The 12,145-nt window shown below is 43.1% G+C and overlaps 1 protein-coding gene across 3 annotated transcripts in view; it reads left to right on the top strand.

The window, feature by feature from the left end:
• Positions 1-9,210: 9,210 nt before the first annotated feature.
• samd12 (sterile alpha motif domain containing 12) overlaps positions 9,211-12,145 on the top strand; it is a 394,516-nt gene continuing 391,581 nt past the window's right edge. For all 3 annotated transcript variants that reach the window (XM_070874928.1, XM_070874921.1, XM_070874934.1), the window contains exon 1: positions 9,211-9,346. In XM_070874928.1, coding sequence (XP_070731029.1) covers positions 9,334-9,346 — 13 coding nt within the window. In that variant the 5' untranslated portion in view covers positions 9,211-9,333. The remainder of the gene's footprint in view (positions 9,347-12,145) is intronic.

A 12,145-nucleotide genomic window follows, 5' to 3' on the forward strand; every position in this document is an offset into this window, starting at 1 on the left:
TAGCACTGCTTTGGCTTCGGGAAGTCTGGGCTGAGCCAGATATTTCCTGTGATGGTCAGAACAGTTGAAAAAGGTGTTGGAATATGCATGTGATATTTGGGGCCTGTGGGTGGGGTGGATAATGTTTCTTCCGTGGTCGATTGTTTAAACGCTAATGTTTTCTGGGAGCCTGACTATGGTTAAACAGCTCCCCCAGACAAACTGATTAGCTGCAACATCCAAAATCTAAATCCTACCCCTCTGTCACTGCAGCTTTTCCCCACAGGCCCAAACATGCCGTTTAAAATCCCAAACCTGGTTAAAACTCATAGCATTTTAGGATACCAAACTTTCTGTTTAATAGGCCCAAATCGAATTTCCTTTTCAGTAAGTCCAAACACTGGGGAGGTTTCCACGAATTTTGGAATCTTACACGCGTGGGGCTCAGATTAAAACGCTGAAGTGCATTTTCCTGGCGCCTGAAGTGGAGTTCCTGGGGAGAAGAATTGTGGCAGGCGGCATCAGGCCCACCGATTCGAAGACAGAGGCAATTGAGAACGCACCGAGGCCACAGAACGTGACGGAGCTGCGGTCGTTTCTAGGACTCCTGAACTACTTTGGTAACTTCTTAGAACCACTGCATGCCTTGCTGCGTAAAAAAGACGACTGGGTTTGGGATAAAAGCCAAGAAAATGCCTTTGTTAAAGCTAGAAAATTGTTATGCTCAAATAAATTGCTTGTGTTGTATGATCCATGTAAGCGTTTGGCACTAGCATGTGATGCGTCATCGTATGGGGTCGGGTGTGTGTATTGCAACAAGTTAATGAATCTGGGAAATTGCAACCAGTTGCTTATGCATCCAGAAGTCTGTCTAAGGCTGAGGGAGCCTACAGCATGATTGAAAAAGAAGCGTTAGTGTGTGTTTATGGGGTAAAGAAAATGCATCAATATCTGTTTGGGCTCAAATTTGAATTGGAAACTGACCATAAGCCACTGATATCGCTTTTTCCGAAAGTAAGGGGATAAACACGAATGCATCGGCCCGCATCCAGTGATGGGTGCTCACGTTGTCCGCATACAACTACGCCATCCGCCACAGGCCAGGCACAGAAAACTATGCCGATGCTCTCAGTAGGCTGCCATTGTCCACCACGGGGGTGGAAATGGCACAGCCCGCAGATTTAGTCATGATAATGGAAGCATTCGAGAGTGAGCAATCACCCGTCATAGCCCAACAGATTAGAACCTGGATGAGCCAGGACCCCTTACTATTCCTAGTAAAAAATTGTGTGCTTTACGGAAGCTGGTCCAGTGTCCCATTGGAAATGCAGGAAGAGATAAAGCTGTACCAGCGGCGCAAAGATGAAATGTCTATAGAGGCAGACTGCCTTCTGTGGGGTAATCAGGTAGTGGTCCCCAAGAAGGGCAGGGACACCTTCATCCGTGACCTCCACAGTACTCACCCAGGCATTGTAATGATGAAAGCGATAACCAGATCCCACGTGTGGTGGCCCGGTATCGATGCGGATTTAGAGTCCTGTGTGCACAAATGTAACACATTTTCTCAGTTAAGCAATGCACCCAGGGAGGCATCACTAAGGTTATGGTCTTGGCCCTCCAAACCGTGGTCCAGGGTCCATGTCGACTACCCAGGCCCGTTTTTGGTGGTTGTAGATGTGTATTCCAAATGGATTGAATGTGAGATAATGTCGGCAAGCACATCCGCTGCCACCATTGAAAGCCTGCGGGCCATGTTTGCTACGCACGGCCTGCCTGATGTCCTTGTGAGCAACAACGGGCCATGTTTCACCAGTGCCGAGTTCAAAGAGTTCATGACCTGTAATGGGATCAAACATGTTACATCTGCCCCGTTCAAACCAGCATCCAATGGTCAGGCAGAGAGAGCAGTGCAAACCATCAAGCAGAGCTTGACGAGAGTAACTGAAGGCTCAATGCAGACTCGCCTATCCCGAGTCCTGCTTAGCTACCTCACGAGACCCCACTCGCTCACTAGGATTCCACCCGCTGAACTGATCATGAAAAGGGCACTTAAGACAAGGCTCTCGTTAGTCCACCCTAATCTACATGAACATGTAGAGAGCGGGCGGCTTCAACAAAGTACATATCATGATAGCGCAAATGTGTCACGTGAAATTGAAATCAATGATCCTGTATTTGTATTAAATTATGGACAAGGGTCCCAAGTGGTTTCCCGGCACTGTTGTGGCCAAAAAGGGGAGTAGGGTGTTTTGGGTCAAACTTTCAAATGGACTCATCCACCGGAAACACTTGGACCAAATCAAACTCAGATTCACGGACTATCCAGAGCAACCCACATTGGACCCTACCTTCTTTCACCCCCCAACATACACACCAATGGCAACCGATACTGCGGTTGACCACGAAGCAGAACCCGTCACCCGCAGCAGCCCAACAGGACTCACCACACCAGGCAGCCCAGCAAGGCCAGCTGCACAGCAGCCCAGCAAGGGCCCAACAAACGATTCACCAAAACCAGCATTTGCACCGAGACGAACAACGAGGGAAAGAAAGACTCCAGATCGACTCACCTTGTAAATAGTTACACTATTGACTTTGGTGGGGAGTGTTGTTATATATGTAAGCCTGTAATACCTTGTGTAGCCACCAGAGGGCTCATCCCCTGGAGTCCCAAGGGATCCCACAATCCCTTGGGAGCACCTGTACTTAAGGAGGCCTCACAGGCTGGAGAGGCACACTGGAGACCTGCAATAAAAGACTAAGGTCATAGTTTACTTTGAGCTCACAGTATCCAGTCAGACTCTTTATTCATACATAACAAAAACCCTAGGGTGTAGGGTTACAAAAAGGAACTTAATGAACAAACCTCCAGACTATTCAAAATAGTGATTATCACATTATGTGATAGAAAAGTATTTAGTTAAAGTCCCAACTTTAATGCCACTAAAAATAGAAAAATATACACAGATTGTGTTCTAAGTATCTCCACCTTCACCTTCTGTGTCATGTAGGCCGTGGTCAATTCCAGCTTCATGATTGTCTTTCCTCCCGCATGTTGTATGAAAATTGCGCTTTGATCAAAAGATTGGATTTTTTTGAAGTCTGCTGTTTTTTCATCGATGTGGAATAATGCTGAATATATGCCCATGCCTTTGGATATAAACACAGAAGACTGATTTAATGGATGCCCCTCAAATTTTGATTTGTCCTTGCTTTTCTCAGCACCCCTCCACCCTCTTGTATTTTGAATGTGTTTTAACCTTTTTATTCATTCCCATTCCCCCATCTCCCCATCTGTGTCTACTGCAGATACTGGTTATTGGTTTGTATGTGTTTCTTTTGTTATCTTAATATTGATATTTGTGATTGAACTGTTGACCTTTCTATCTAAAGAAGTAAAATTCTGTGAAAGTTTAAACAAAAATATGCATGTTATCAACTATCTGCTTTGTGTTTAAATCTATATGATATTTCGCTGTACATTAAATTTGACATTTACAACTTGCCAAATGAATCTTGCAAAGCAAATACCACTATCACTGTTAAATATATATTTTTTAGATTTGTACTTTCCACTACAGATACTAAGCTGTTTTGTGTCATAAGATTTGTTTTATCATTCTTACCAATTTCTTTCTGTTTGAATTGATATATTTTCCTCCTGCTGTTGAGTCTTGCCTTACAGTAATCTTTCATTTTTCACCCAGGCAGCTGGTGTTACTTAAAAGAAAGTGTTTGTTTTGCAATGTTATAATGGAAGTTCTCTGTTGTAAAACAGTCACATGACAGTAAAATAAATTTTTACAAGAAAATTTGTGATTTTACAAGAATTTGCCACAGCTGTTACATTTTACATAGTTACTGAGATCATTCTTTTAATGAGAGGAAGATGATGGCAATTCAGAACAATACCTCAATTTTTCACTGGACTATTTAGCACCACCTAAATTGGAATAACATTGTGACATCTACTTGAAGTACAAGGACTCTGGAAATATTGATTTAATTTGTTTACAGATTGATTAAACACAATTTCTTCATTATGTCCCAAAGACCAACTTAACATAATCTGTGTTTAACTGAATTGCCTCAAAAGCCTATATATGTGTCCTCATCCAACATCTACGCTTTCTAGCTGCATCACTGAATATTGATCAGGAATGGAGCCCTGATTGAGCTCTTTTTCCTTTTAACTAGGTCACGGCCACTGAGGCATATTGTAATGTCCCTACATGTAGCCTGGCTTAGTTCAGGTAACTTGGCACAGATGTGGAATCAAACCTGGGACCTCCTATTCTGTTTCAATGCCTTTACCAACTGAGTCATTAGGCAGCAACAGCATAAATATTGTAAAAGCAGATAATTGTGCAACTATTCTCCCAGATTCTTTATTACTTTGTTTAATGCTTTAAACTACTGGTGATAAGCAACTCAGAAGAGAGATTTTTGTTTTCTTTGAATCCATGAAGTTCCACTGCGACGAGATAACTATGTTGTGCTATGGTCAGGTTTCTGGACCTGGTCTATTGGAATGCCAGGGCGCAGTGAGTACAGGAAAATTGGGCAGGGAATCTAAATGGTCCGAAAATCGAGCAGACTTACTTACAGATGTATGCTCTAGCCTAGCCACCTTAGTAGGCTCAATTACAGGCAGTGCATCTCCCTGCCTGATTTTCCTGTAATCACTGAATCCAGGCAATCCAATACCACCAGATGCAGGAACAAGAAAATCTGCTCCCTAGCCTCAACATAAAAAGTGGGTCTGCAAATGAGCTGGTACAATTTTTTTTTAACAAAGGTTTTGCATGCAGAACTATTTTGTACTGCATGATATTTCAAAGCACTGACTTCCTAAAGAGGTGAAACTAAAAGTTAATTTTTAAAAACAAAGGCAGAAAAAAATAAGAATTGCACAGTGAAAATTTCATAATGGCCTAAATCTTGCATCATTTTTGTTTCATTAACATTGCTAATTTTATAACACTAAGGAACAAAAGTGTTTAGATCCTAAAGTATCCACCATACAGTTTATTTATATAAATACATTTCTTGTGCTTTTGTGCATGCTGACCCATTATTTGATTTTCTTGTTCCTCATTTAAATGTTTTCGGGGGGAAATTTCCGTTGTGCCTCGTTTGGCGGCGGTAACATCCGGGAGGCAGGACATTTTGCGCCAGGCGCGGAGGTCCCACCTCGCTTGTTAAATTCGGGTTATCGTTCCCGAAAAGGAGTGGAGCGCAAAATAACGCGCTCCACTTCCTTCTGGGGCGCTAGCGGGGTGGATGCGTAGCGCTGTCTTGTAGGAGGGGCTCTTCCCTTAATTAAAGGGAAGGTTCCAAGCTGCAAACTCTGAAGTATGAAAATGGGCCTCCCTACACTACTGGGAAGTGGGGGTGCCATGCCAGCAGCTTGGCACTCAAGCATAGTGCCAGGCTGACAGATCACAGCATGGACCCAGCATTCAAAGCACCAATGGGCGCTTAGCAAAATCATCAGATTTTTTTTTCAATGGCCGACACCTACCCTTTAACTATCGCTCCGTGAGTGGCCTGCTGCCCAGTTCAGGTCCCCTGAAGCTGTCGCTGGCATCGTCCGGCGTAGCTTCAGGCGACAACAACCAATTTAGGGTCCGGGGTGATAACGAGGCACTGCGCAAGGTGATGACATTTTCATTGCTGGCGCAGCAGAGCGGAGCGCTATGGGATACCGCCGCCGCTAAACTCCCGTGGCATTTAGCGGGAGTTATTAGTGGTGCCGCGCCCAGGTGAAAAGTAACTAGCACCCAGTTAGCAGCCCCCCGTGAGGCGCAAATGAAACGAATTTCTAGGCCTAAGGCTATGGGTTCAAAAGTCCTCCGGCCTTTGATTCTAATGTCATCTGCATGATGATGACCTCTGACGCTAATCACCTTGTGCCTCTAGAAACATAACCAGACAGTGACCAAGTCTACAGGGATCCAGTCCATGTTGCAGGTTTGAATCAAGGAAGTTGGCACGACTTCCGTTGTTGCACAGGCGAGTATATCCGGTCCCACTTCGTGCACTGGCTATTCTTTCACTAGGCCAGGAAAAAGGAATCACACAACCTGGATGTCCCCATTCCCAGCCATGCCCCACCTATGTTATTGACCTTGTTTGTAGTGAGCAGAGGCTCTGCCCCTTACAAGGCCCTGCAGAAACTCACAGGGAAAGCCAGGATCCAGCATATCCAGGTCCTGGCATAATTTATGGCCCAATTTCCACACTCCTACCAGAGTGTAGTGTATTTGCTTCCTGGGTTCTTTGCTTAAGAATTCATAGCTACAGATTTGCTGTAAATAACTGGCTGGTTTATTAGCAATGGTTTAACAATGAAACTGAACACTACCAGTTCATCCACCATGCTCACAACTGCACACCTCCTCGTGGAGAACCTGAACTCAATTAACTGGGGTTTAATTGAATCTTGTGAACATCACGTGACTGGCTAAGCCACTCACAGTGCAACAGCTCCATAGCTATTTTTAGTGTAACTTTAAATCAAGTGCCTGCTTTTGTAAGGGCACAAAAATCCACAAATTAACTAATAAACATTAAAGGGAACTTTAATAAATCAAATTAAACTAAAATTTTGTTCCCTGTTAAAATTATGCACTCCAGTCCTTCTGGTGCCCACCTCTCACGGAAGGCCGCGAGCGTACCGGTGGACACCGTGTGCTCCATCTTCAGGGACACCTTGGCACGAACATAGCCATGGAAGAGAGGCAGGCAACCAGGGCTGAACGACCCTCTCGACCACTCGCTGCCTGGGCTAGTTAATGACCACCTTGACCAGGCACAGGAGCAGTCCTATGAGGAGGCCCTCCGACCTGCCCGCTTGCAACGGCTCCACAACTATTTTGAGCATAACTTTAAATCAAGGGCCCTCTTTTGGCAAGGGCACTAGAACCCACAAATTTCCAAATAAAACTTTAAAGGAAATTTAAGTCAAATTAAAATTTGGTTGCCAGGGGTAATGATGCACTCCAGTCCCTCTGGTGCCCAGCTCTTGTGGAAGGCCGTGAGCATACCAGTGCACACCGCGTGTTCTATCTCCAGGGACACCCTGGCACAAACATAACTGCAGAAGAGAGGCAGGCAGTCGGGCTGAATGACCCCTTCGACCGCCCTCTGCCTGGACCGGTCAATGACCACCTTGGCCATGTCCAGGAGCAGTCCGCCGAGGAGGCCCTCTGACCTGCCCGCTTGCAACAGCTCCACAAGCCTGTGAGCATGCCATAGAATTACAGGAGATTTTGACCCCTCTGTATATTTCTCCTTTTTAATGGGTTAATAACAAAAGTAGAAAATAACTAATTACATCATGCTGCTACATCTTTCTTTCCAATTTCCATTTTCTCCCTAAAAACAGCTTCTAAATACAATAAAGCATTATGGTAGATACATCCACTGAAATAAATGTTATCAGATCAGGAATTCAGAAACGTAACCATAAACCTGGCTCCAACAACTTTCCACAAGCGCCATACCACAGCCCTCCAGGCGCCTAAACACTCAATGCCTTCAAAGCATACACAAGCCAGTGAGCGACTCCTGACCTTCAGAGGCGCCACTGATAGATGGACTAACTGGCCACCTGAACTTCTGATTTTAAGTCATTATTTTCTGAACCACAGCAGAAGAAAACAAAGGGCAGAAAAGCAACCAATCCCAGTACGAGCATACAGCAAATGGAATCATAATTCAGTTGTGGAATGGAGAGGAATTATGAACTGAAATACTTTCAGTGAGAGAGGCAGAGAATATGTTCATGGAGCGAGAATAACTTGAGGCAGAACACTGAGAGTAAAGACACTTCTATTCATGGCTTTCTGAGCACCATCCATCAGCAGCAACTGGGAGATCTAACAATAGCAATCAGTGAGCAATCTTACTGCTGTCTGAGGTGTGCAAATTGGCTGCCATGTTTGCTTATGAAACAACAGAGACTACACTTAAAATATAACTCACTGACTATGAAATGTTTTGGGATCTCCTGGGGATGTAAAAGGTGCTACACAAACATTGTAAACAAGTTCTTGTTTTCAAAGGCACGGGGGATCAACTACCAATATTGTTAAAAAGTTCACCAATCTGTAAGAACAAATCATAAATGATATATTTTGATGTCCTAACTGTGTACCGGAGATCAACTGTGTTACCTTCCAAATCCAGAAAGCTTTTCTTTTGATGTGAGTCGCTAATCATTGAGGGAGTACGTCGCATTGTGGGATATCGATTATATTTTCCGTTTTCCTTGTTACTAACCCTGAAATTCCAAAGCCATTCAAAATTTCAGGAACTTATCTGGTATGCTTGCCTAGTGGACCAAGTGACTAGTAATGAACATTGTGAGTGAGAAAAGTACCATTTGTGAAGCATAAAGCTGAACAAAGAACATTTTACAACTATTTTGTTGTGAACAATTAAATCATTAAATCAAGTGCCCCCTGAAGAACATTTTATAATACTGTATTCCTAGATCAGGTGTCTATTTATGCTAGTTATCAAGTTCAAATAGCATAGGTTTCAACAGTCAAAACTTCACAAAACGATGGAATTCATGTCAACGCGTGTTATTACACTGCTTTCAAATGACATTACTAAAAAATAAATGAGGTGATTGATCAGGCTTTTCTCTCTCCCCATTGCGAAAGATGCCGCTTCTCCAAATGCAAACGATATTTATTCTAAAATAATTTCAGAATCATAAAATTTTAAAGAAAATAATTACTTAGAATTGAATCCAGATTAATAAGTTGCTTTTTTTTGCTTCGAAAAGATACAATTCACTTCAAAAATAACATGTGATGATATGTTTTACTGCCGCTCTGTAAATCGGTCACGTCATTGCTGGCAATGTGAAATGGAAAAGCTTATAATAACTAAACCGTAATTGGTTGCTGGAATTGTCAATGACATTACAGCCTGCTGAACCACCCTTTAGCCTTAGCAACCTGCTCACATTACAAAGCACACTGGGAATTCGAGTTCATCACCATAACATCCTAATAAACGTTAGTGCATCGTTGCTGGACGGCTTTTAGGCTTCCCGAGGCTTTTGCATTTGTGAGATTTTTGTATTATAATTAGCGATATACACTCGGTGCTGCTCCCTTTTGGTCCAGTTGAGGTGAATAATTTCACGCACGACTACAAGTCCCGGAGTTCAGTGCTAGTGCGGCGTTCCTGCGCAGTGCTGTCTTGTGTAGGTTGAGTCGGATCTGGGCGACAACAGATACAAAGAATCCTGTATTTTGGAAGAGTTGCACAACTGAAGATATTACTGTTGTGGCATTACATGAATAATGTTCAGTTTAAAGAGTCGTTGATATAATGGCTGTTGAAGGTAAGGTGACGTTCGGATTGTTTTAAGAATGGGTTAATTGCCTTCCTTGTGGATAAAATGGACAAACGCGACTCCAGCTGATCAGTCAGCTGAGAGGGAGCTGCGTGGACAGATGTCAGCTTGAGCTTTTAATGTTGGCGTTTTACAACCTAGATTTATTTTTAAAAGAGCAAAAGCAGCTGTTTGCAAATTTAAGGTACTGTTGGCAAGCTATATATTGGTTACGTATTGGTCGAGCACAGGTAGTTTTCTTATGGCAGAATTGCCATTATCTTTAAATCAGCGATATTCCTTTCAAAAAGATGTGAAGTGGAAAGTCTCGCCCATAGTTTTCTGGACAAGTGTTTGGCTAATCTTTCTGATGAGGCTGGGGCGAAGTAGTATCATTTCCTTATTGATGTAAGAAATGGAATGATGTACTCTGGTGTGGTTGACCTTCCTGTGAAGATATTTGTAAATAACCGAGGTGTGCCAAGCACGTTGACAGGGCTCTTTATGCAACAGACACCTCACTTAGAGACGTTTCAGTTACCGATGAATTTGAGTTTCTGATTGCTATTGAATCTCCTTTTTTAACTTTACGGCGAGGTGAAAATCGCCCACTGCTGTTTGAAGAAAACTATTCTGGTTTCAGAAGGAAATACTGACTTTGTTATGTGGTGTATTCCCCGCAACCTTTTCTGTCTTTAAAATTAAAAAAGTAATTCTCTACCTTTTTGGGGTAATGACCTCATTACAACATGTTCAACCTTGTAGCAATCTACCATGTCCGGAATATCTCATTCTCTTTCCATCCCTGCTTGCCCATAATGCGAATCTAGTGAGCTGTCCAGGACAACCTCAGTTTTTCTAGGGGAATAGAATTTAAAACAGCGCAGTTATGTTAAACTTATATAGATCCTTGATTAGACCACACTTGGGGTACTGTGCAAAATTCCGGTCTCCATATTACAAAACGGATATAGAAGCACTGTAGAAAGTGGAAGGGGTAGAGAGTTACAAGGATGATACCAGAACTGAAAAGGTACAAGAGACTGAACAGGCTGGGATTCTCTTTTTAGAAAAGAGAAGGCTGAGGAGTGGCTTGATAGATGTCTTTAAAATTATGAACAGGTTTAAGAACTTAAGAAATAGGAGCAGGATTAGGCCATTTGGCCCCCTAGAGCCTGTTCCGCCATTCAATAAGATCATGGCTGATCTGATCATGGACTCCGCTCCACTTCCCTGCCTGCTCCCCATAACCCTTTACTCCCTTATCGCTCAAAAATCTGTCTATCTCCGTCTTAAATATATTCAATGACCCAGCCTCCACAGCTCTCTGGGGCAGAGAATTCCAGAGATTTACAACCCTCAGAGAAGAAATTCCTCCTCATCTCAGTTTTAAATGGGCAACCCCTTATTCGAAGATTATGTCCCCTAGTTTTAGTTTCCCTTATGAGTGGAAATATCCTCTCTGCATCCACCTTGTCGAGCCCCCTCATTAACTTATAAGTTTCAATAAGATCACCTCACATTCTTCTGAACTCCAATGAGTAGAGGCCCAACCTACTTAACCTATCCTCCTAAGTCAACACCCTCATCTCTGGAATCAAACTCATGAACCTTCTCTGAACAGCCTCCTTAATACGGAAACCAAAACTGCATGCAGTACTTCAGGTGTAGCCTCACCTATACCCTGAAGAGTTGCAGCAGGACTTCTCTGCTTTTATACTCTATCCCCCTTGCAATAAAGGCCAACATTCCAGTTGCCTTCCTGATAACTTGCTGTACCTGCATACTAACTTTTTGTATTTCATGCACAAGGACCCCCAGGTCCATCTGTACTGCAGCACTTTGCAGTTTTTCTCCATTTAAATTATAATTTGCTTTTCTATTATTTCTGCCAAAGTGGATAACGTCACATTTTCCCACATTATACTCCATCTGCCACTCACTTAGCCTGTCTATATCCCTTTGCAAATTCTTTGTGTCCTCCTCACAACTTGTTTTGCCACCCATCTTTGTATCATCAGCAAACTTGGCTACATTATGCCCGGTCCCTTCATCCAAGTCATTAATATCAATTGTAAATAATTGAGGACCCAGCACCGATCCGTGCGGCACCCCACTAGTCACTGCCAACTGGAAAATGACCCATTTATCCCGACTCTCTGTTTTCTGTTAGTTAACCCCCCAATCCTCTATCCATGCTAACAGATTACCACCAACCCCATGAGCTTTTATCTTGTGCAGTAACCTTTTGTGTGACATCTTATCGAATGCCTTCTGGAAATCCAAATACACCACATCCACTGGTTCCCCCTTATCCACCCTGCTCGTTACATCCTCAAAGAACTTCAGCAAATTTGTCAAACATGATTTCCCTTTCATAAAACCATGCTGACTCTGCTTGATTGAATCATGCTTTTCCAAATGTCCTGTTGCTGCTTCTTTAATAATGGACTCCAGCATTTTCCCAATGACAGATGTTAGGCTAACTGGTCTATAGTTTCCTTGATAGGGTAGACATAGAGAAGATGGCCAAGAAACATCTCGGGTGATGGTGCAAAAGGCTTAGTATTGGATCTGCCGCCCATTACATAAAAACATATAAACATAGAAAATAGGTGCAGGAGTAGGCCATTCGGCCCTTCGAGCCTGCACCATCATTCAATAAGAGCATGGCTGATCATTCGCATCAGTACCCCTTTCCTGCTTTCTCTCCATACCCCTTGATCCCTTTAGCCGTAATGGCTATATCAACTCCCTCTTGAATATATCCAATGAACTGGCATCAACAACTCTCTGCGGTAGGGAATT

The sequence above is a fragment of the Pristiophorus japonicus genome, chromosome 1 (assembly GCF_044704955.1).
Source record: "Pristiophorus japonicus isolate sPriJap1 chromosome 1, sPriJap1.hap1, whole genome shotgun sequence".
Lineage (NCBI taxonomy): Eukaryota > Metazoa > Chordata > Chondrichthyes > Pristiophoridae > Pristiophorus > Pristiophorus japonicus.